The sequence below is a fragment of the Ranitomeya imitator genome, chromosome 2 (assembly GCF_032444005.1).
Source record: "Ranitomeya imitator isolate aRanImi1 chromosome 2, aRanImi1.pri, whole genome shotgun sequence".
In the NCBI taxonomy this organism is placed as follows: Eukaryota; Metazoa; Chordata; class Amphibia; order Anura; family Dendrobatidae; genus Ranitomeya; species Ranitomeya imitator.
This window is the reverse complement of record NC_091283.1, coordinates 770,829,458-770,850,572: the sequence shown is the minus strand read 5'-3', so window position 1 is coordinate 770,850,572 and position 21,115 is coordinate 770,829,458. Positions and strand designations below refer to the sequence as shown.

Here is a 21,115-nt window from a genome sequence, read left to right as displayed (position 1 = left end):
ATTTGCAGTTCATATTGTGCATACAAGGGCCAATTCATTAAAGCTTTTACATCAGTATTTTGGCAGAAAAAGCTTTGTAAAGTCACTATTTTCACCATTATCACTCCAAAGATAAGAATTTCTTTCAATGTCATCAGCCTGCCTGTATATGTCTTCCCATGTGGCATTAATCAAGATCAGAGGACTGAAATGTTGGACTATTGTTACATATAGATTTATTTGTTGATGACATTGAAATAAATTTTAATCTTCATTTGAAATATGAAGAAAAAAATGGCTTCTTGGAATACTGCATGACTAGCCGACTGCTGCTCTTCCTAGCCCAAACCCATTGCATTCCCGCATTGTAAAGTTTTTTTTCGAATGAGGCCACACCTCTAATTGCACTTATAGCTCTCAATGTCCATTTTTACTCCATTCCATTTAACATCATCCATTTTTTTTCTTTAAACCTTAAAGGGGTATTCCCATCTCCAAGATCCAGTCTCAATATGTAGTAGGTGTAATATTAAACTTAATAAATACCTCCAATTAGAAATGTAGTATAGTTTTCTGATACGCTATGTCTCTTTCCTCATGTGCAGGTGTGGCACCCCAGGAGTTCAGGTACCACAGTGGTATTGCCTTCCTCTCGGGGAGGGTGATGCCATGCCTAGGAAAAAAGGAGGATCCCTTTGACAGGTAGCACATACATGCAACATGTTCTGACTCCAGTCCAGAAGGTGGAGCTCTAGACCCGGTTTCAGGGGAACTTCCCTATATATGTTCTGGCTTAGAGGAGGGGTTAGTTCAGGCTGTAATAAATGTGAAGGAGGAAGGAGCACAGGAAAAGTGAGGAGCTGGAGGGGAGCTGCGACTGGGCTCCCTCCACACTGAAGCACAGGAACCGGACACTGGGAGTCCGAGGCAGTGTGGGACTGTATGCCCCACAGCAGAAACCGGACCTACACCGAAAGGCACAGCAGTATACAGAGCCCATAGTCAGAGTACTTAGAGACACCTGTAAAAAGGTTTGCGCTGCCTGCCATGTGGGTACTGTCCTAGGACACAGAGAGAAAGAGAGAGGACCTTGTGAGGAGCCATAGGCAACAAGGAAGGCATCTTACAGCGCAGTGTGGAAGGCTCCCAATCCCACCTGGCTAAGGGGATTCCTAATCGTTTCCAGGCTGCCTGGACCACAGCATCACCTGTTACCGGTACCCTGGACTGTGGCTATTCATCACCAGTAAAAGGTAAAGAAACTGCAACCTTGTGTCCTCTGATTCTTTCTGGCATCTCGCCATCTTTCCCTACTTCACCGGGAGCCCTGGGGATTCAGCTTCACCTGCGGGAAGCCATACCATCCCTGCTGCAGTACCATCATCCCTAGTGCACCCCTTTAAACAGCGTTTGTCATCTCTGAACGAATACCACAGGTGGCATCACGAACACTCTTTATTCAAATAACTCTGTTAAAGACCTTCCCTTTAACTTGGACGCCCAGGACCATTGACCGGGTCGCTGCCATGGTGACTTCCCCTTTAATGACCACCGGACCCGGTACCGAGTACCCCTAGACCCTGGGGGTGCTATACAGGCATTGCAGTACCTTAGGCATCCATGGTAATGATGACCACTGATATAGTGGCAGTTAGCTAGTTGCTTGTGGTCATAAACATGAATGCCTAAAGTCCTGCAATGCCTGCGCAGAAAAACTATATTACATTATATTACATTAGAGGTATTTGCTATTATTATTTTTATTACACCTACTACATATTGGGATAGGACCCTTCAAAGAGTAATTATTATTTTAGAAACCTTTTTTAAACATGTCAAGCTCTTTAAGTGCTTGCAGATAAATGGTGGTCTCGAGACCCCTGCCGATCGCTCACCAGATATCGCTCTGTTCTGGGCTCTATTGAGCGAGTGGTGTGGGTCTCAAGACTTCCACCGATCTGAAAACAATTAAAATGCTTGGTAAATATGAAACCATAGGAAGCAAGATTAGTGTTTGATAAAAGAATATTCTCACAATTTGTAAACATTTTTTTACATTTTATTCCTTTGTCAATTTCTAGGATCAAACAATTCAAAAAAAACTAATTTGCTCATTTCATCTGCTTTTTTTGTAAATAATATCGATAGCAACAAAATAGGCAATTAGTAGAGATTAACGATAGAAGAGGAGAACGGCTGCTTCAGTGATCTCCTTCGTGGTACTCCATCCAATATGAGTTCCATAACCATCCCAGTCAAAGGCTGAAAAGTCTCCGCACTGTTTGGGGAGTGCTTCTGGGATGTAACCACCTCCTCCAATGCAGTGCTGAAAGCATATGTAAGAAGAATGAAAAACTGCTATTTGTTATGGACATGCCACAACTTAATCAGTGTTATTCGATGCTTATAAGATTGTCAGTTATCCTCTATCCTATAATTTACTGATCACAGGAGATTCAACCTCTGAAACAAGAACGAAATTAGAAACCCGTCTTAATAAAGTGTAGGTTGTATGCACACTTCCACTGTGATTATTTTCTATAAGAATGTCGGACACAACAAAGAATAATGTTTTTTCTGGCTGCTCCTTAGACAATGAATGGAGCAGAGGTGCACATGCTCCACCATGCACTGGTTCAGTGGAACAACCCCTTTAATAATGACAGATGATAAATGTAAATATATCTAATGGAATTGCGCTAGTTCTCCTATAATGTAATACTCACATGTTCTGCATTGCATCCAGTCACCTTCACACCTGGGCACAGAGCCAGGGCAGCCCTTTCCGTATTAATAGCACGGAATTGGACATAACCAGCAGTGAACTCTTCTGTAGAGGGGTACAGAAGCAAATATTATGGCGTACATCTTCACTGTGCATTATATTACTGTACAAATATACAAGATCTTACTTGCGCCATATGGTGAGTAATATAATGCTGTCTTCTCCGCACTTCCAAAGTCATACACAACGGGGAAAGCAGGTCCATTGTTTGCAAGGCAGCCTCCAGCATTGTACACCACTGGATATTTCTAAGGCAGAATGCTAAATATTTAGTTGATATGTTGCTTAAAGTCATACAATCAGTGCTAGGATAATCGTCTAGCATTGTAATCCATGTTCCTAAAGGGTGAGGTCCAAAATAATAAGTTATCCCTGGTCCACAGGATAAGGAGTAACTGTTAATTACTGGGGGTCTGACTATTGGGATCTCCATGATCGAGGGCTCTGCGCTTGACCTGCTCTGGGAGTCACATGGACAATGAATAGAGCAGACGCCAAGCATGGGCACCTCCTCTCCATTCCAGATGGGGCTGCAGAGTCCCATTGTAGAGATTGTTTGGATCTCATCAGTCAGACCCCCAACGATTAGCAAGTTATCCCCTATCTTACAAACAGGGGATAACATGTTATTTTGGGCATAACTAGAGATGGGCGAACCCCAACAGTAAAGTTCTGCGTCCGCACCGAACACCTACTGTTCGGGTACAGACACCGAACATGGAAGTCAGTGTTACTGTTCAGTTTCGGCTGCCCGAACACTGGGTGTTTGTCATGCTGTCATGTACATTGGCGCATCTAATAGATGTGCCTTCTATAGGCAGCTATTTTCAGGCTGATGGGCCAATATCCATGGCCCCTTACCAGCCTGAGAATACCAGCCCCCAGCTGCCTGCTTTAGCAAGGCTGGTTGTCAAAAATGGGGGGACCCCAGATCAGTTTAAGTTATTTATTTAAATAATTAAAAGATACAGCATGGAGACCACTCTATTCTTGATTACTAGCCTTACTGAAGCTGACAGGTTAGGGTTGAAGCCCCCAGGTGTGAGTTTTGCCGGCTGGTTATCAAAAATACAGGGGAACCCACACCATTTTTAAAAAAATTATTTCTTACAGTTCAGGAGCCGGCTAATGAATACACCCATCAGCTGCCCCTGCTCTTGCTGTTATTAGCGGCAGCAGGCGTTGGATAATGGGAGCTATAGTCCCATCAGCTGATGCCGGTGACCGGAGGTAAACTTTATACCTCCAATTTTTGACAGCGTGGGAACCGCGGCTCTCTGACCAGCGGGGATGATTTCACGGCCGATCAGAAGCGGTGTTTGCCGCACTGTCATGCACATCACAACGTGGCAAACACTGGGAGTTCAGGGATCCCCATTCAAATGAATGGGATCCAGGTTCGGGTTTGGGTCCGGGTACTGTTCTGGTACCCGAACTTTTGGTAACTGTTCGGCCAAACCCGCCAAACCCGAACATCCAGGTGTCTGCTCATCTCTATGTGTAACCCTTTAAGAATGGCTACCAAACAAATCGATTTTCCCTGTTACTAAGCTTTTGTACATATAGGGGTAAATACATACTGCACATATTTGTACATAGAGGTGTACAAGGCTGGCTCAGACAGTAGAGAATCCGCAGACACAAGAAGTACATGTATCTCTTGCTCTGCTTTTTTGCTGGTAGCAAGATTTTTTTTTACTAATGGGCGTCTGCTTAGTAAATCTTTCACTTTTCCACTTATCTCTAGTGAGCCATTAGATCAATTGTGCAATAGCAAATACTGCTATGAAGTTTTCAAGACAAATGCTAAATCCTCCAAGATAACTCAGGTGATCATTACCCTTTACAAAGCCTTCTGTAAGGCAAATGGTGACTAATTTGTTAAAAAGGCAATCATTTTTTTTCCCGAAAATCCATTTTTTTATTATAAAATTTTCAGCCCCAATAAGAGAAGTCACATTTTATGGAGTACTCACTTTGTACAGCCCGAAGAGGTTACCACCCTCTTGACTAAAGAAGCCATTGTCTGTGCGATATCTCAAGAGAGCGGTATTTCTCCACTGGGACAAGGGTGTATTATTGGGAACGTGCCACAAGCTCAGATCTTTAGCAGCGATATCATAATAACCAGGGTTCTAGAACGGCAAATAAGACTTTGTTACATGTACATTGGATTATATTGGATTAAAGGCAATTAGATTGTAAGATTAAATAATTGACTTGAAAATAATAAATATGAAACCCTGAAAGTGCAGAAGGTATTTTCTACTACTGACAGACTGTTTTAAAGGTGCTGTCTCATCTTGTTAAATGGGTACAATTACAAAGTGCTATTAAAAAACAAGTAAGATTTAAAGTTTTCTCTTATTAAAATTCTTCTTCACTTTCAAGAACTAGGGGAATTTTAACTCTTTTTAATGCTTTTTGCTCAGATTACCAGCCACCTCTGTAGTCCATCACAGTTGGCCGATTCCATAGGCAAAAAGTTCTTTTCTGTTAAGCAGTGTTCTCCAGCTCCAGTCCTCAAGGCCCACCACACCAGGACTGGAATTGAGGATCACTGCTTTACAGTTTACATACATTTTGGTGAAGCTTGCCAGGTTGCGTTGGATCAGGCCGCCTTTTGTTCCCCTGTACTTCTAAAAGGCTTCATAGGCAAAGCTGACTGATTGCAACATGGGATAACTCAAAGTTTGGTCCGTTGGTGCCACAATGCCACTAGATACAGTGGGGCAAAAAAGTATTTAGTCAGTCAGCAATAGTGCAAGTTCCACCACTTAAAAAGATGAGAGGCGTCTGTAATTTACATCATAGGTAGACCTCAACTATGGGAGACAAACTGAGAAAAAAAAATCCAGAATATCACATTGTGTGTTTTTTTAACATTTTATTTGCATATTATGGTGGAAAATAAGTATTTGGTCAGAAACAAACAATCAAGATTTCTGGCTCTCACAGACCTGTAACTTCTTCTTTAAGAGTCTCCTCTTTCCTCCACTCATTACCTGTAGTAATGGCACCTGTTTAAACTTGTTATCAGTATAAAAAGACACATGTGCACACCCTCAAACAGTCTGACTCCAAACTCCACTATGGTGAAGACCAAAGAGCTGTCAAAGGACACCAGAAACAAAATTGTAGCCCTGCACCAGGCTGGGAAGACTGAATCTGCAATAGCCAACCAGCTTGGAGTGAAGAAATCAACAGTGGGAGCAATAATTAGAAAATGGAAGACATACAAGACCACTGATAATCTCCCTCGATCTGGGGCTCCACGCAAAATCCCACCCCATGGGGTCAGAATGATCACAAGAACGGTGAGCAAAAATCCCAAAACCACGCGGGGGGACCTAGTGAATGAACTGCAGAGAGCTGGGACCAATGTAACAAGGCCTACCATAAGTAACACACTACGCCACCATGGACTCAGATCCTGCAGTGCCAGACGTGTCCCACTGCTTAAGCCAGTACATGTCCGGGCCCGTCTGAAGTTTGCTAGAGAGCATTTGGATGATCCAGAGGAGTTTTGGGAGAATGTCCTATGGTCTGATGAAACCAAACTGGAACTGTTTGGTAGAAACACAACTTGTCGTGTTTGGAGGAAAAAGAATACTGAGTTGCATCCATCAAACACCATACCTACTGTAAAGCATGGTGGTGGAAACATCATGCTTTGGGGCTGTTTCTCTGCAAAGGGGCCAGGACGACTGATCCGGGTACATGAAAGAATGAATGGGGCCATGTATCGTGAGATTTTGAGTGCAAACCTCCTTCCATCAGCAAGGGCATTGAAGATGAAACGTGGCTGGGTCTTTCAACATGACAATGATCCAAAGCACACCGCCAGGGCAACGAAGGAGTGGCTTCGTAAGAAGCATTTCAAGGTCCTGGAGTGGCCTAGCCAGTATCCAGATCTCAACCCTATAGAAAACCTTTGGAGGGAGTTGAAAGTCCGTGTTGCCAAGCGAAAAGCCAAAAACATCACTGCTCTAGAGGAGATCTGCATGGAGGAATGGGCCAACATACCAGCAACAGTGTGTGGCAACCTTGTGAAGACTTACAGAAAACGTTTGACCTCTGTCATTGCCAACAAAGGATATATTACAAAGTATTGAGATGAAATTTTGTTTCTGACCAAATACTTATTTTCCACCATAATATGCAAATAAAATGTTAAAAAAACAGACAATGTGATTTTCTGGATTTTTTTTTCTCAGTTTGTCTCCCATAGTTGAGGTCTACCTATGATGTAAATTACAGACGCCTCTCATCTTTTTAAGTGGTGGAACTTGCACTATTGCTGACTGACTAAATACTTTTTTGCCCCACTGTAAAACTGTATATCTTCGAAAAGGCATTGCCACCTCCAGCAAGCTTGGAAGCCATAGATGCTTTGGGCCGCAATGAAATGACATAGTGGCAGTATACTAGTCAGAGTTGGAAAAGGTGAATATTCTTCAAGAAAAAACATATAACATTCAGATTATTTTAGTCAAATTAGTAGCTCTTAAAGCATTACCTTATAATCATCACTGGTGGCTCCATCAGGTAGACCAAATGTGGCGTAGTTATCCCAGTTACCATCTCCTTTAGGATTATTGAGGTTGTCTCCATTCTGACTGGACCAGCGATCTCCCTGTGTACATTTACCATTCATATTGTTTTCATGGATACTGGCCACCAGTGTCCAACCTCCACCACTAGTTGTCATGTCACAGTAGGTCTGGTACATCACTCCATCTTCTGTGGTCAGCATGTATATTCCATCTACAATCACACCAGATGGTATTGAGCCTCTCTTTGTATCACAGCGTGCACAATCGTATACTGTACATCTCATGTTCTGTTGAGCTATATGTTTAGGCTCTTTTGGTCCAATTAGATTGTGATAATGAAAAAACAATAAAACCATTGAAGTGGACTATTATCAATACCAAATGCTAATACTGTATTGTGTTCCTGGCAGCTTTTTATTGTCATGAAATATATAGTTTGTTTTACATTAAGTGGAAGATGCCAGCTCACCTCTTGCGGTTCAATGGTTTGGAGCATGGAAATCCGCCCTGACCAGACGTGGAAACAATCAAAAAATTAGGAAATTTTCCAGCTCCCTTAAAAACAGTTCATTCATTAAAAATCCTTACAATGGACACATCCATTAGGGGGAATACAGGTAGACGGACAGTACTACGTGTTTCGGATGCAACTCATACGTCCTTTGTCAAAACTCATTTTAAGGATTTTAAATAAATTAACTGTTTTCAATGGAGGTGGAACATTTCCTCTTTTTTTGATAGTTTGCTATACTCTTAAAGATGCTTCAAAATAAACACATTTCTTGCATTTATACTTTACATTTACATATTGCTCACCATTTGCATATTTGTCATATTTCTTTATTTCCATGCAGCTCCTGAAGCCTTCTTCTCCAGTGGGATACCCAGATTTACGTTTAGAATCACTATCAGAATTTTCATCCCAACACGACAATAGGTTCAGAATGGTTTGCTTCGCATCGGAACTAGGAATATCATCTAAGAAAGGAAATAAAATTAGAAAAGTTTATAAGTAGAGGTTCTCCTTTACACAATACTGAGTATATAATTCATTTTTTTCTACTCTACTTTAAATAGTAACTTACAGGGGCTTTCCTCCAATTGACAATTATCACTTCCAGAGTCACCCAGTCCTCCTCCAAAACAATTGAAGTAGGGAGTGTAACCCCATATCACCATATTACGTACTGGTACGTCATATACCAACTCCCTGACTTTGATCCCGGCTTGCACACCAAGCCCGTATCTTTCCAGGCACATTATGGTAGATTTATTCAGCCATCATGGGCCTTTAACAGCCATGGGTAGAGCTCTGCCCTGGCTCTTTGCCAGCTTCATTTGACACATGCCTGCAAGGGAGTGCATCATTTGACCTACCCATCGGCGTACTCGTGACATTATTGGAAGAAGGTGGCAGGGACCCTCATGTACCTTCTCTCTTCTTAATGCTGTTCACCCGTGTCACATGCGGCAACCTGATGTTTTACTAATGTGCTATGGTGTACACTGTAATGTATTTGTCATGTACTGTAATGTGATGCATTATGCTTTAGCTTAGGGATATATTAGTAAGTAGTGCAGAATCATAGGGGTTAAGCAGATGATAGGAGTCACAGAGCATGGAGATATAGGAAAGGCACTTCCTGATTAGAGACAGACTTGTGAGCAGAGTATTACAAGCCCTGGGGATAAAGCTGTTTCAGTAAGGGGCCCAAGGCTGAGAATCGTGCAGGTGGTCACCAGCTTAGACAAGAACCATTCCAAGGAAGGATCCAAAACTAGCGGCTGGGATTAGGAGGCAGCTGATTCGGTGAGCGAGTTACCCTATAACTCGCAGTTGGACCAGAGAAACGTTAGGAAGCTGGTGGGCCTGGAGCACGAGTGGGTTGCAGGATACTCCGGTCACATGGGAGTGCAAAGGACACAGATGAAAGGATTAAAAGTTTTTTGTTTGTTGAAATCCACAACGCGTTTTGACGGAACAGCTCCGTCTTCATCAGGTGGAAGTATTAATTGGAGCATGAGTGGGACAGAGATTGTCCAGAAGAGGGACAGGGATTGTCCAATAGTGGGTCAGCGATTGACCAAGGATATAGACAGAGCTGATAGGAAGAAATGAGTCTGCCTGGATGGCAGGGAAAGATAAGAAGCTGCCTCTGTGTTTGAACTGTGCTGTCTGTGAGATGAATATACTGCTGTTGAGTGAAGTTTAGCCGTTGAAACGAAGACTGTTACTCTGTGGTACTTCATGGGACTAGTATTCCAGCAGACACAGTGAGGATTCATCCCTTCATGTGCAAGGTGCCAGGGTGCTCATTGACTGTTGCTTAGAGAACTCGCCCACGACTACCACCCATTACCACCTTGTTACATTATCATGGGGTGCTGATGGATTGCCATGATAGCCATGGGACTGCTCAAGATCGGTATTTTAGCTATACATAGCAGTGCTATTGCACTGCTATGTGTAGCACAAGAAATCGCACAATTGCAGTTTTAAGTCCCCTGAGGTGACTACAAAATACAGTATGAATTTAAAATAAATAATTTTAAAAATATAAAAAAAAATTAAAAACACAAGTTTAAATCAACCCACTTTGGCTTCATTAAAAATAAGACAATTAAAAAAATATACATATTTGGTATTGATGCATTCGTTAAAGTCCCAGCTATCAAAATATAAAATAAATTACTGTAATTTGTTTAGTTAACGGCGCAATGAGAAATAAAACGCCAGAATTAATTTTCTTTGGCAGCTGCTTCATTGCAATAAATGGTGAACAAAACATTTTAACTACCCCAAAATGGTATTAATAAGTACATCAGCTCAGGGTGTAAAAAAATAAGCCCTCACACAGCTGCATATCTCAAAAATTTAAAGTGTTTAGGCTAAGTGCATACGTTGTAAAATTGCCGTGGAAATTTCCGCCGCAATTCCGCAACTCCTGCGGCGGGTATATCGCATGCGGAATTGGCATGCCTATGCAGCATCAATAGTAAAAAGATAGAATGTTAAAAATAATTAAAAAAAATAATAAATCATGATATTCTCACCTTCCGGCCTCCCCGACAGCCTTTCCCGCTCCTCGCGATGCTCCAGTCCCAGTAATGCTTTGTGGCATGACCCAAGATGACGTAGCAGTCTCGCAAGACCGCACATCATCACAGGTCATTTTCGCAAAGCATTACTGGGACCAGAGAATCGTGAGGAGCGGGAAAGGCTGTCTGGGACGCCGGAAGGTGAGAATATTGCGATTTATTATTTTTTTATTATTTTTAACATTCTATCTTTTTACTATTGATGCTGCATAGGCAGCATCAATAGTAAAAAGTTGATCACACTTGATCACACTACAGATCACTTGGAAAACGCTAGCATTCTGCAAGCTAAGTAAGCTTGCAAAACTCTAGTGTTTAGCGGGAATACGCATGCCAATTCCGCATGTGATATACCCACGGCAGTAGTTGCGGAATTGTCATGGAAATTTCTGCAATGTGTGCACTTAGCCTAAAGGTCTCAGAAAATGGCAACTTTTTTTTTTTTTCCAAAGTTCAGAATTTTTTTTTTCACCTCTTAAATTAAAAAAAAAACTATGCAACTTTGGTATCTGCTCACTCATACTGACAGAATCTACATGTGTTCTATTTCATTGTCAATTTGACTGCAGATTTCTCTCTACTTCATTTACAAAACATTGAATGGGGAGAAACCTGCAATGATAATCTGCACAACAATGAGCATTAAGCATGCTGCAGATTTGAAATCTTATAATTCTTTTATTTTCATGTGGATTTTTTTCTGAAATGTGCTAGTGGGAATTTCAGAAACCCATGTACTTGTATTGTATGCAAATTGCAGTGGATTTGTGGTGCAGAATCTAGGACATGTGAACTTGGCCTTAAGGGGGTTATTTAGTCAACTTGTCCCTGAGGAAAGGATAGGCAAAAAAAATAGCAAACTCAGCCATACTTATCTTCTGGGTTCAGTACAGGCTTCTTTGTAGAGACAGAAAATGGTGATGTCATTGCTTCTCCAGCTATCGGACTGGTGCAGCCTATGAATGGCTGCAGCGATCAGTTGACTTTGAGCATCAAGTCCCCCTAAAACATCCAGTGAAGCGCTGCTCAAGTCACATGACCATTGCAGCCGCACGCAAGTTGCAGCGGTTCAGTGGCTGGTCGAACAGTGACATCGTCACTTCTTGTCTCAGAGCAGATCATAGAGTAGCCCATGCTGGATCCAGGTGAGTGCTGGTAGGTGAGTATGGCTGAGTTATATTTTACTTTTTTTTACATATTTCAGTTTTAGATTGCCCAGACTAGCTAAGTTAATGCTAAAAAAAAGTTTAACACTATCAAAAATCAATATATTTGAAGCATGAACCATCATTTGCAACCATTTTGTTTAGCAGGAAAGACAAAAATATCACCATTTAGTCTATGTCTTCTGGATTTCCATAGTGTTGCACAGGTGACAGAAACTTGTGGCAATTTTTGATGCCTTCATAATAATTCCATCAGCTGTGAAATTCTTTAAATCCTGAAAACATGGTGTTGGGGGCTGAGAGAACTGGAGTTTGGAAATCACTGATTTAGACTAAGAAAATTAATGATTCATTAACAAAAATCATTATACCTATTGAAAGAACCATAGAAGGAAAACTGTCCAAACATTGCACATAGTCTAAGAGAAGAATGAATTAAGCTAAAGCAATTTCATAAAAATAGGAATTCAAAAGTACTCACGACATTTCAAGGACAATCCTCCAGAAAGTGCCAAGGACAGGACTATTAGCTTGTGCAGCCACATTTTCTACTGGAGAAAAAGCTACAAAAGTAATTTCATTTAATACATGTGATACAATAACAATGTGATAATGCAGATATGTTAAGAGATGTAAATGGTCTCACCACCTCAGTTTTCTGACTTGGATATCTTCGGTGTTCCGTTGTACTGCCTCTAACAGCTTTTATACTGTTAATCAACCAACTCAACGACATTCTTTAATTGACTGACAGAACTGGCTTGGCTAGTTTTATAGTCAACATTATGGGAAACTAGTAGAATATTTGTATGACAATTGAAAAAGTGGAATTTTGGACCTAATATTTTTAATGGTTTATGTAAAACATTTTCTCTACAATAATTTACATTTATTACTAGAGATAGGAGAACCCGAGCAGTAAAGTTCGGCATCCGTACCAAACACCTACTGTTCGAGCACGAACACTCATCAAAGACTTCACCAGGAAGCCCATATTACTGTTCAGGTTTGGCCCCCCCAAATACCGAGTGTTTGTCACGCTATTATGTGCATGACAGCACGGCAAACACTGCTTCTGATCATTACCGCCACTCAGACAACCGCAGTTCCCAAGCTGTCAAATGACAACGTGAGCCCACAGCTGTGATCAGAGGTATAAAGTTTTTCTCCAGTCACTGGCATCAGCTGATGGGACTACGGCTCCCATTAGCTGTCGCTAATAATAACAGCAAGAGCAGGAATGGCTGATGAGAGTATTTATCAGCTGGCGCCTGTGCTCTAAATAAATAATTTAAAAAAATCTAATAGATGTGTCTTTTCTGGGTGGCTGTGGGCTGCTATTATTAGGCTGGGGGGTCAATATCGATGAACCCTTACCAGCGTGAGAATACCAGACCCCTCAGCTGTCTGCTTTAGCAAGGCTGGTTGTCAAAAATGGGGGGATCCCACGCCTTTTTTTTAATTACTTGTTTATATTTTTTTTAAAAAGCGTGGTGATCCCTCTATTCCTATTAATCAACCTTGTTGAGGATTGCATGAATACTCCCCTCAGCCACTCCTGCTCTCACTGTTATTAGCGGCAGCAGGCATAGGCTGAAGGGAGCCGTAGTCCCATCAGCCCACCCCAGTGACCGGAGGTAAGCTTTATACCGCCAATCACAGCTGTGGGCTCACACTCTCTTTGATATGTTGGTAATCGCAGCTGTCTGACCAGCGATAATGATTTTACCATCGATATAAAGCAGTGTTTGCTGTTCTGTCACGCATATGACAGCGCGGCAAACACTGGATGTTCCGGACCCCCATTCAAGTAAATGGGGTTTGGGTTCAGGTCAGGATACTGTTCTGGTACCCGAACCCAACCTTTTCTAACTGTTCGGCAGGACCAAACATCCAGAGGTCCGCCAAGCTTTATCGCAAAAAAATAATAATGAAAAATATTATCTTGTAAGTTTATTACCCCTTCACCCCCAAAGGGCATACTTCATGATAGTGGTAAAATTTCTTCAGCTTGACTTGCGTTTATTTGTGGAAAAAATGGAAATTTAGCAAAAAATTTAGCAATTTTCCAACTTTGAATTTTCATGTCCTTAAATCACAGAGATATGTGTTATGACCTGGTGGTTAGGAGCACCCGGAATGACCTGATAGTTAAAACTCACACAGAACAAGCTCTGGGATGTGGGAGCTCTGCTGACCGCAATCCCTAATCCTATCACACACACTAGAAATAGCCGTGGAGCGCTCCTGACTCTACCTAGGCGCCTCGTCACAGCCTAAGAGCTAGCTAGACCTAGAGATAGAAAATAAAGCCTACCTTGCCTCAGAGAAATTCCCCAAAGGAAAAGGCAGCCCCCCACATATATTGACTGTGAGTAAAGATGAAAGTCACAAACGCAGAAATGAAACAGGTTTCAGCAAAGGGAGGCCAGACTTACTAAATAGACAGAGGATAGGAAAGGTAGCTTTGCGATCAGCACAAAAAACTACAAAAGACCACGCAGAGTGTGCAAAAAGACCTCCGCACCGACTAACGGTGCGGAGATGCCACTCTGCATCCCAGAGCTTCCAGCTAGCAAGACAAAATCATGATATCCAGCTGGACAAGAAAACAATGAACGAATTAGATACTATCAGGAACTTAGCTTCTGCTGGAGTAGACAGGTCACCAGAAAGATCCAAGAGCGAACTGAACCAATGCAGAAACATTGACAGGTGGCATGGAGTAACGATCTAAGTGGAGTTAAATAGAGAAGCCAACCAAAGGATAAACCACGTCACCTGTGTAAGGAACCTCAGAAGCAGCAGCTCCACTCACAGCCACCAGAGGGAGCCCACGGACAGAACTCACCGAAGTACCATTCACGACAACAGGAGGGAGGTCAACAACAGAATTCATAACAGTACCCCCTCCCTTGAGGAGGGGTCACCGAACCCTCACCAGAGCCCCCAGGCCGATCAGGATGAGCCAACAAAATGAAAGGCACGAACTAAATCGGCAGCATGAACATCAGAGGCAAAAACCCAGGAATTATCTTCCTGAACATAACCCTTCCACTTGACCAGGTACTGGAGTTTCCGTCTTGAAACACGAGAATCCAAAATCTTCTCCACCACATACTCCAACTCCCCCTCGACCAACACTGGGGCAGGAGGATCAACGGAGGGAACCATAGGCGCCACGTATCTCCGCAACAATGACCTATGGAACACATTATGGATGGCAAAAGAAGCTGGAAGGTCCAAACAAAATGACACAGGATTAAGAACTTCAGAAATCTTATATGGCCCAATGAAACGAGGCTTAAACTTAGGAGAGGAAACCTTCATAGGAACATGACGAGATGACAACCAAACCAAATCCCCAACCCGAAGTCGGGGACCAACACAGCGCCAGCGGTTAGCGAAACGTTGAGCCTTCTCCTGGGACAATGTCAAATTGTCCACCACATGAGTCCAAATCTGCTGCAACCTGTCCACCACAGTATCCACACCAGGACAGTCCGAAGGCTCAACCTGCCCTGAAGAGAAACGAGGATGGAAACCAGAATTGCAGAAAAAAGGAGAAACCAAAGTAGCCGAGCTGGCCCGATTATTAAGGGCAAACTCAGCCAAAGGCAAGAAGGACACCCAATCATCCTGATCAGCAGAAACAAAGCATCTCAGATATGTTTCCAAAGTCTGATTAGTTCGTTCGGTTTGGCCATTAGTCTGAGGATGGAAAGCCGAAGAAAAAGACAAATCAATGCCCATCTTAGCACAAAAGGACCGCCAAAACCTTGAAACAAACTGGGAACCTCTGTCCGAGACGATGTTCTCCGGAATGCCATGCAAACGAACCACATGCTGGAAAAACAATGGCACCAAATCAGAGGAGGAAGGCAATTTAGACAAGGGTACCAAATGGACCATCTTAGAGAAGCGATCACAAACCACCCAAATGACCGACATCCTTTGAGAAACAGGGAGATCAGAAATAAAATCCATGGAAATATGCGTCCAGGGCCTCTTCGGGACCGGCAAGGGCAAAAGCAACCCACTGGCACGAGAACAGCAGGGCTTAGCCCGAGCACAAGTCCCACAGGACTGCACAAAAGAACGCACATCCCGTGACAAAGAAGGCCACCAAAAGGATCTAGCCACCAAATCTCTGGTACCAAAGATTCCAGGATGACCAGCCAACACCGAACAATGAACCTCAGAGATAACTCTACTAGTCCATCTATCAGGGACAAACAGTTTCTCTGTTGGACAACGGTCAGGTCTATCAGCCTGAAACTTCTGCAGCACGCGCCGGAAATCAGGGGAGATGGCAGACAAAATTACCTCCTCTTTAAGAATACCCGCCGGCTCCGGAACACCCGGAGAGTCAGGCACAAAACTCCTTGACAGGGCATCAGCCTTCACATTCTTAGATCCCGGAAGGTATGAAACCACAAAATCAAAACGGGAGAAAAAGAGCGACCATCGAGCCTGTCTAGGATTCAACCGTTTGGCAGACTCGAGATAAGGCAAATTCTTGTGATCCGTCAAGACCATCACGCGATGTTTAGCTCCTTCAAGCCAATGTCGCCACTCCTCGAATGCCCACTTCATGGCCAACAACTCTTGATTGCCAACATCATAATTGCGCTCAGCAGGCGAGAATTTTCTAGAAAAGAAGGCACATGGTTTCATCACCGAGCCATCAGAACTTCTTTGCGACAAAACAGCCCCTGCTCCAATCTCAGAAGCATCAACCTCGACCTGAAACGGGAGCGAAACATCTGGCTGGCACAGCACAGGGGCAGAAGAAAAACGACGCTTCAACTCCTGAAAAGCCTCTACAGCCGCAGAGGACCAATTGACCACATCAGCACCTTTCTTGGTCAAATCAGTCAACGGTTTAGCAATACTAGAAAAATTAGCGATGAAGCGACGGTAAAAATTAGCAAAGCCCAGGAACTTCTGTAGGCTCTTCACAGATGTCGGCTGAGTCCAATCATAAATGGCCTGAACTTTAACAGGGTCCATCTCGATAGTAGAAGGGGAAAAAATGAAACCCAAAATTGAAACCTTCTGAACTCCAAAGAGACACTTTGACCCCTTCACAAACAAGGAATTCGCACGAAGGACCTGGAACACCATTCTGACCTGCTTCACATGAGACTCCCAATCATCCGAAAAGACCAAAATGTCATCCAAATATACAATCATGAATCTATCCAGGTACTCTCGGAAGATGTCATGCATAAAGGACTGAAACACAGATGGAGCATTAGAAAGCCCGAATGGCATAACCAGGTACTCAAAATGGCCCTCGGGCGTATTAAATGCTGTTTTCCATTCATCGCCCTGTTTAATTCGCACAAGATTATACGCCCCTCAAAGATCTATCTTGGTGAACCAACTAGCCCCCTTAATCCGAGCAAACAAATCAGACAGCAGCGGCAAAGGATACTGAAATTTGTCTGTGATCTTATTAAGAAGGCGGTAATCAATACAAGGTCTTAAAGAGCCATCCTTCTTGGCCACAAAAAAGAACCCTGCTCCCAATGGTGACGACGACGGGCGAATATGACCCTTCTCCAAGGATTCCTTTACATAACTCCGCATAGCAGCGTGCTCTGGCACAGATAAATTAAACAGTCGGCCCTTAGGAAACTTACTACCGGGAATCAAATTAATAGCACAATCGCAATCCCTGTGAGGAGGCAGGGCACCGGATTTGGGCTCCTCAAATACATCCCGGTAATCTGATAAAAACTCAGGGACTTCAGAAGGAGTGGAAGGCGAAATTGACAACAATGGAACATCACCATGTACCCCTTGACAACCCCAGCCGGACACAGACATAGATTTCTAATCCAATACTGGATTATGGACCTGTAGCCATGGCAACCCCAAAACGACCACATCATGCAGATTATGCAACACCAAAAAGCGAATATCCTCCTGATGTGCAGGAGCCATGCACATGGTCAATTGCGTCCAGTACTGAGGTTTATTCTTGGCCAAAGGCGTAGCATCAATTCCTCTCAATGGAGTAGGATACTGCAAGGGCTCCAAGGAAAAACCACAGCGCCTGGCAAACTCCAAGTCCATCAAATTCAGGGCAGCGCCTGAATCCACAAATGCCATAACAGAATAGGAGGACAGAGAGCAAATCAGAGTAACGGACAAAATAAATTTAGACTGTACCGTACCAATGGTGGCAGACCTAGCGAACTGCTCAGTGCGCTTAGGACAATCGGAGATAGCATGAGTGGATTCACCACAATAAAAACACAGTCCATTCCGATGTCTGTGTTCTTGCCGTTCAGCTCTGGTCAAAGTCCTATCACACTGCATAGGCTCAGGCCTATTCTCAGAGAAAACCGCCAAATGGTGCACAGCTTTGCGCTCACGCAAGCGCCGATCGATCTGAATGGCCAAGGACATAGACTCATTCAGACCAGCAGGCGTGGGAAATCCCACCATGACATCCTTAAGGGCTTCAGAAAGACCCTTTCTGAAAATTGCCGCCAGGGCACATTCATTCCACTGAGTAAGCACAGGCCACTTTCTAAACTTCTGACAGTACGCCTCCCCTTCATCCTGACCCTGACACAAAGCCAGCAAGATTTTCTCTGCCTGATCCACTGAATTTGGTTCATCATAAAGCAATCCAAGAAAAAACGCATTACCATCACGCAATGCAGGATCTCCTGGCGCAAGGGAAAATGCCCAGTCTTGAGGGTCACCACGCAACAAAGAAATAATGATTTTTACTTGTTGAGCGGGGTCACCAGAGGAGCGGGGTTTCAAAGCTAGAAACAGTTCACAATTATTTTTGAAATTCAGAAACTTAGATCTATTCCCAGAAAAATAAATCAGCAATAGGAATTCTAGGCTCTAACATCGGATTCTGAACCACAAAATCTTGAATGTTTTGTACCCTTGCAGTGAGATGATCCACACAAGAGGACAGACCTTGAATGTCCATATCTACACCTGTGTCCTGAACCACCCAAAGGTTTAGGGGGAAAGAAAAACAAAACACAGTGCAAAGAAAAAAAAATGGTCTCAGAACTTCTCTTATCCCTCTATTGAGATGCTTTAATACTTTGGGCCAGCTGTACTGTTATGACCTGGTGGTTAGGAGCACCCGGAATGCCACCAAAAACCACTCCTCTAATTCTAGGTAAAGCGATCCTCTCCACAACTCAACAACTACAACCAATAGAGATGGTGAAGTAAACCCGATCAATAATAAATAGAAATAACAAATCTTTATTAATATATAAGAAGATACATACAACAATGACAGTGCACATGTATATATATAAATACAAATACTAATGTTATAAATAGAAACAGCAGAGATGGGAATCCTAAAATTCTGCTGTCAATGGACTATGTACTACGACAACAGAGACATACAAAACTAGAAACACCCATAGACACCTATGTATATAGAGCATAATATCCAAAGAAATACTAAAAATAATTATAGTGCTGCGGTAGACTGTCACCTAATATATACTCCTAAAGATGGGCCATAGACATATAAATGATCACCAATATGGTACCACAACCACTAGGCCAGTACCTGTAAATCGTATATAAAGTGGCAGTACCAAAACAAACCCATGACCCATCTACCATATACAAAATCTATTGTGTCCATTACCTGCAGCCATAGCATAGGTGAATACGCGGTACCCAGATGACCCCGACGCGCGTTTCGCTGTCCTGCAGCTTCGTCAGGAGCACCCGGAATGACCTGATAGTTGAAACTCACACAGGACAAGCTCAGGGATGTGGGAGCTCTGCTGACCGCAATCCCTAATCCTATCACACACACTAGAAATAGCCATGGAGCTCTCCTGACTCTACCTAGGCGCCTCGTCACAGCCTAAGAGCTAGCTAGCCCTAGAGATAGAAAATAAAGCCTACCTTGCCTCAGAGAAATTCCCCAAAGGAAAAGGCAGCCCCCCACATATATTGACTGTGAGTAAAGATGAAAGTCACAAACGCAGAAATGAAACAGGTTTCAGCAAAGGGAGGCCAGACTTACTAAATAGACAGAGGATAGGAAAAGTAGCTTTGCGATCAGCACAAAAAACTACAAAAGACCACGCAGAGAGTGCAAAAAGACCTCCGCACTGACTAACGGTGCGGAGATGCCACTCTGCATCCCAGAGCTTCCAGCTAGCAAGACAAAATCATGATATCCAGCTGGACAAGAAAACAATGAACGAATTAGATACTATCAGGAACTTAGCTTCTGCTGGAGTAGACAGGTCACCAGAAAGATCCAAGAGCGAACTGAACCAATGCAGAAACATTGACAGCTGGCATGGAGTAACGATCTAAGTGGAGTTAAATAGAGAAGTCAACCAAAGGATAAACCACGTCACCTGTGTAAGGAACCTCAGAAGCAGCAGCTCCACTCACAGCCACCAGAGGGAGCCCACGGACAGAACTCACCGAAGTACCATTCACGACCACAGGAGGGAGCTCGACAACAGAATTCATAACAGATATGTCACACAAAATATTTCTCACATGTCTACTTTACATCAGCAAAATTTTCGAACAAAACTTTTTTTGTTAAGAAGTTATAAGGGTTAAGAGTTGACGACCAGTGATTTTTAATTTTTTCAACAAAATTTGCAAAAAACATCATACTTTAAATAACTTTGAGGGGTGTATATGATAGAAGATATCCAAAAGTGACATCATTCAAAAAACTTCACCCCTCAAGGTGTCCAAAACCACATTCAAGAATTATAAGAACCCTTTAGGTGCTTCACAAGAATTTTTTAGAAAAGAAAATTAACATTTAATTTTTTTTCAGATCCAATTTTCATGAGGGTAACAGGAAAAAATGGACCACAAAATTTGTTGTGTAATTTCTCATGAGCATGTCGATACCCCATATGAGGGAGAAAACCACTGTTTGGGTGCACGGCAGAGCTCGGAAGTGAAAGAGCGCCATTAAACTTTTTGAATGCAAAATTTGCTGGAACAATTGGGGGATGACATGTCGCGTTTGGAGAGCCCCTGATGTCCCTAAACAAAACAAATTTCCCAAAAGTGACAACATTTTTGAAACTAAACCCATCAGCATAACGCGGTGTAACGTAATCTGTTAACGCCGCCATTACTTTCAATGGTGGACGCATCGCTAGCGCACGCCCACAATGGGCATGCGCTAGCGATGTGCCGTCATTGAGTGATGGACCCGAGACGCGGGCTGCAGCATTTCCGGGTTCGTCACTGCTAGCGCACTGCTATCGCAGATGGAGCTAGCAGATGCTCCATCTGCGCTAGCGCTGTGCAAACGTCGGCACTTGCGCTAGTGCAGTCCGTTTAATGGATATGTTGAACGGACTGCACTAACACAGTGTGAACTTAGCCTTATGGTCTTTGGCAAACTTCAGCCTGGCTCTCCTTTGCTTCTCATTGATGAAAGGCTTTTTTCTAGCTTTACATGACTTAAGTTCTGCCTCTAGGAGTCTGTTACGAACTGTTCTTGCCTTGCACTTCACCCCAGCTGCCATTTG

The 21,115-nt window shown here is 43.0% G+C and overlaps 1 protein-coding gene across 2 annotated transcripts; it reads right to left on the bottom strand.

Moving 5' to 3' along the window:
• Nucleotides 1-2,016: 2,016 nt before the first annotated feature.
• Nucleotides 2,017-12,316, bottom strand: LOC138665727 (intelectin-1-like). Of its 2 annotated transcripts, none has more exons than XM_069753480.1 (8): nucleotides 12,235-12,316; nucleotides 12,067-12,148; nucleotides 8,137-8,298; nucleotides 7,284-7,531; nucleotides 4,741-4,899; nucleotides 2,892-3,012; nucleotides 2,706-2,809; nucleotides 2,017-2,305 (listed from the first exon to the last, which is right to left on the bottom strand). In XM_069753480.1, the coding sequence occupies exons 2-8, from the start codon at nucleotides 12,128-12,130 to the stop codon at nucleotides 2,153-2,155; spliced, it is 1,011 nt and encodes a 336-aa protein (XP_069609581.1). In that variant the 5' UTR covers nucleotides 12,131-12,148; nucleotides 12,235-12,316; the 3' UTR covers nucleotides 2,017-2,152. The 2 variants fall into 2 exon arrangements, with proteins under 2 accessions (XP_069609581.1, XP_069609580.1); XM_069753479.1 differs by having other exon boundaries at nucleotides 12,232-12,293.
• Between the last annotated feature and the right edge of the window lie 8,799 nt (nucleotides 12,317-21,115).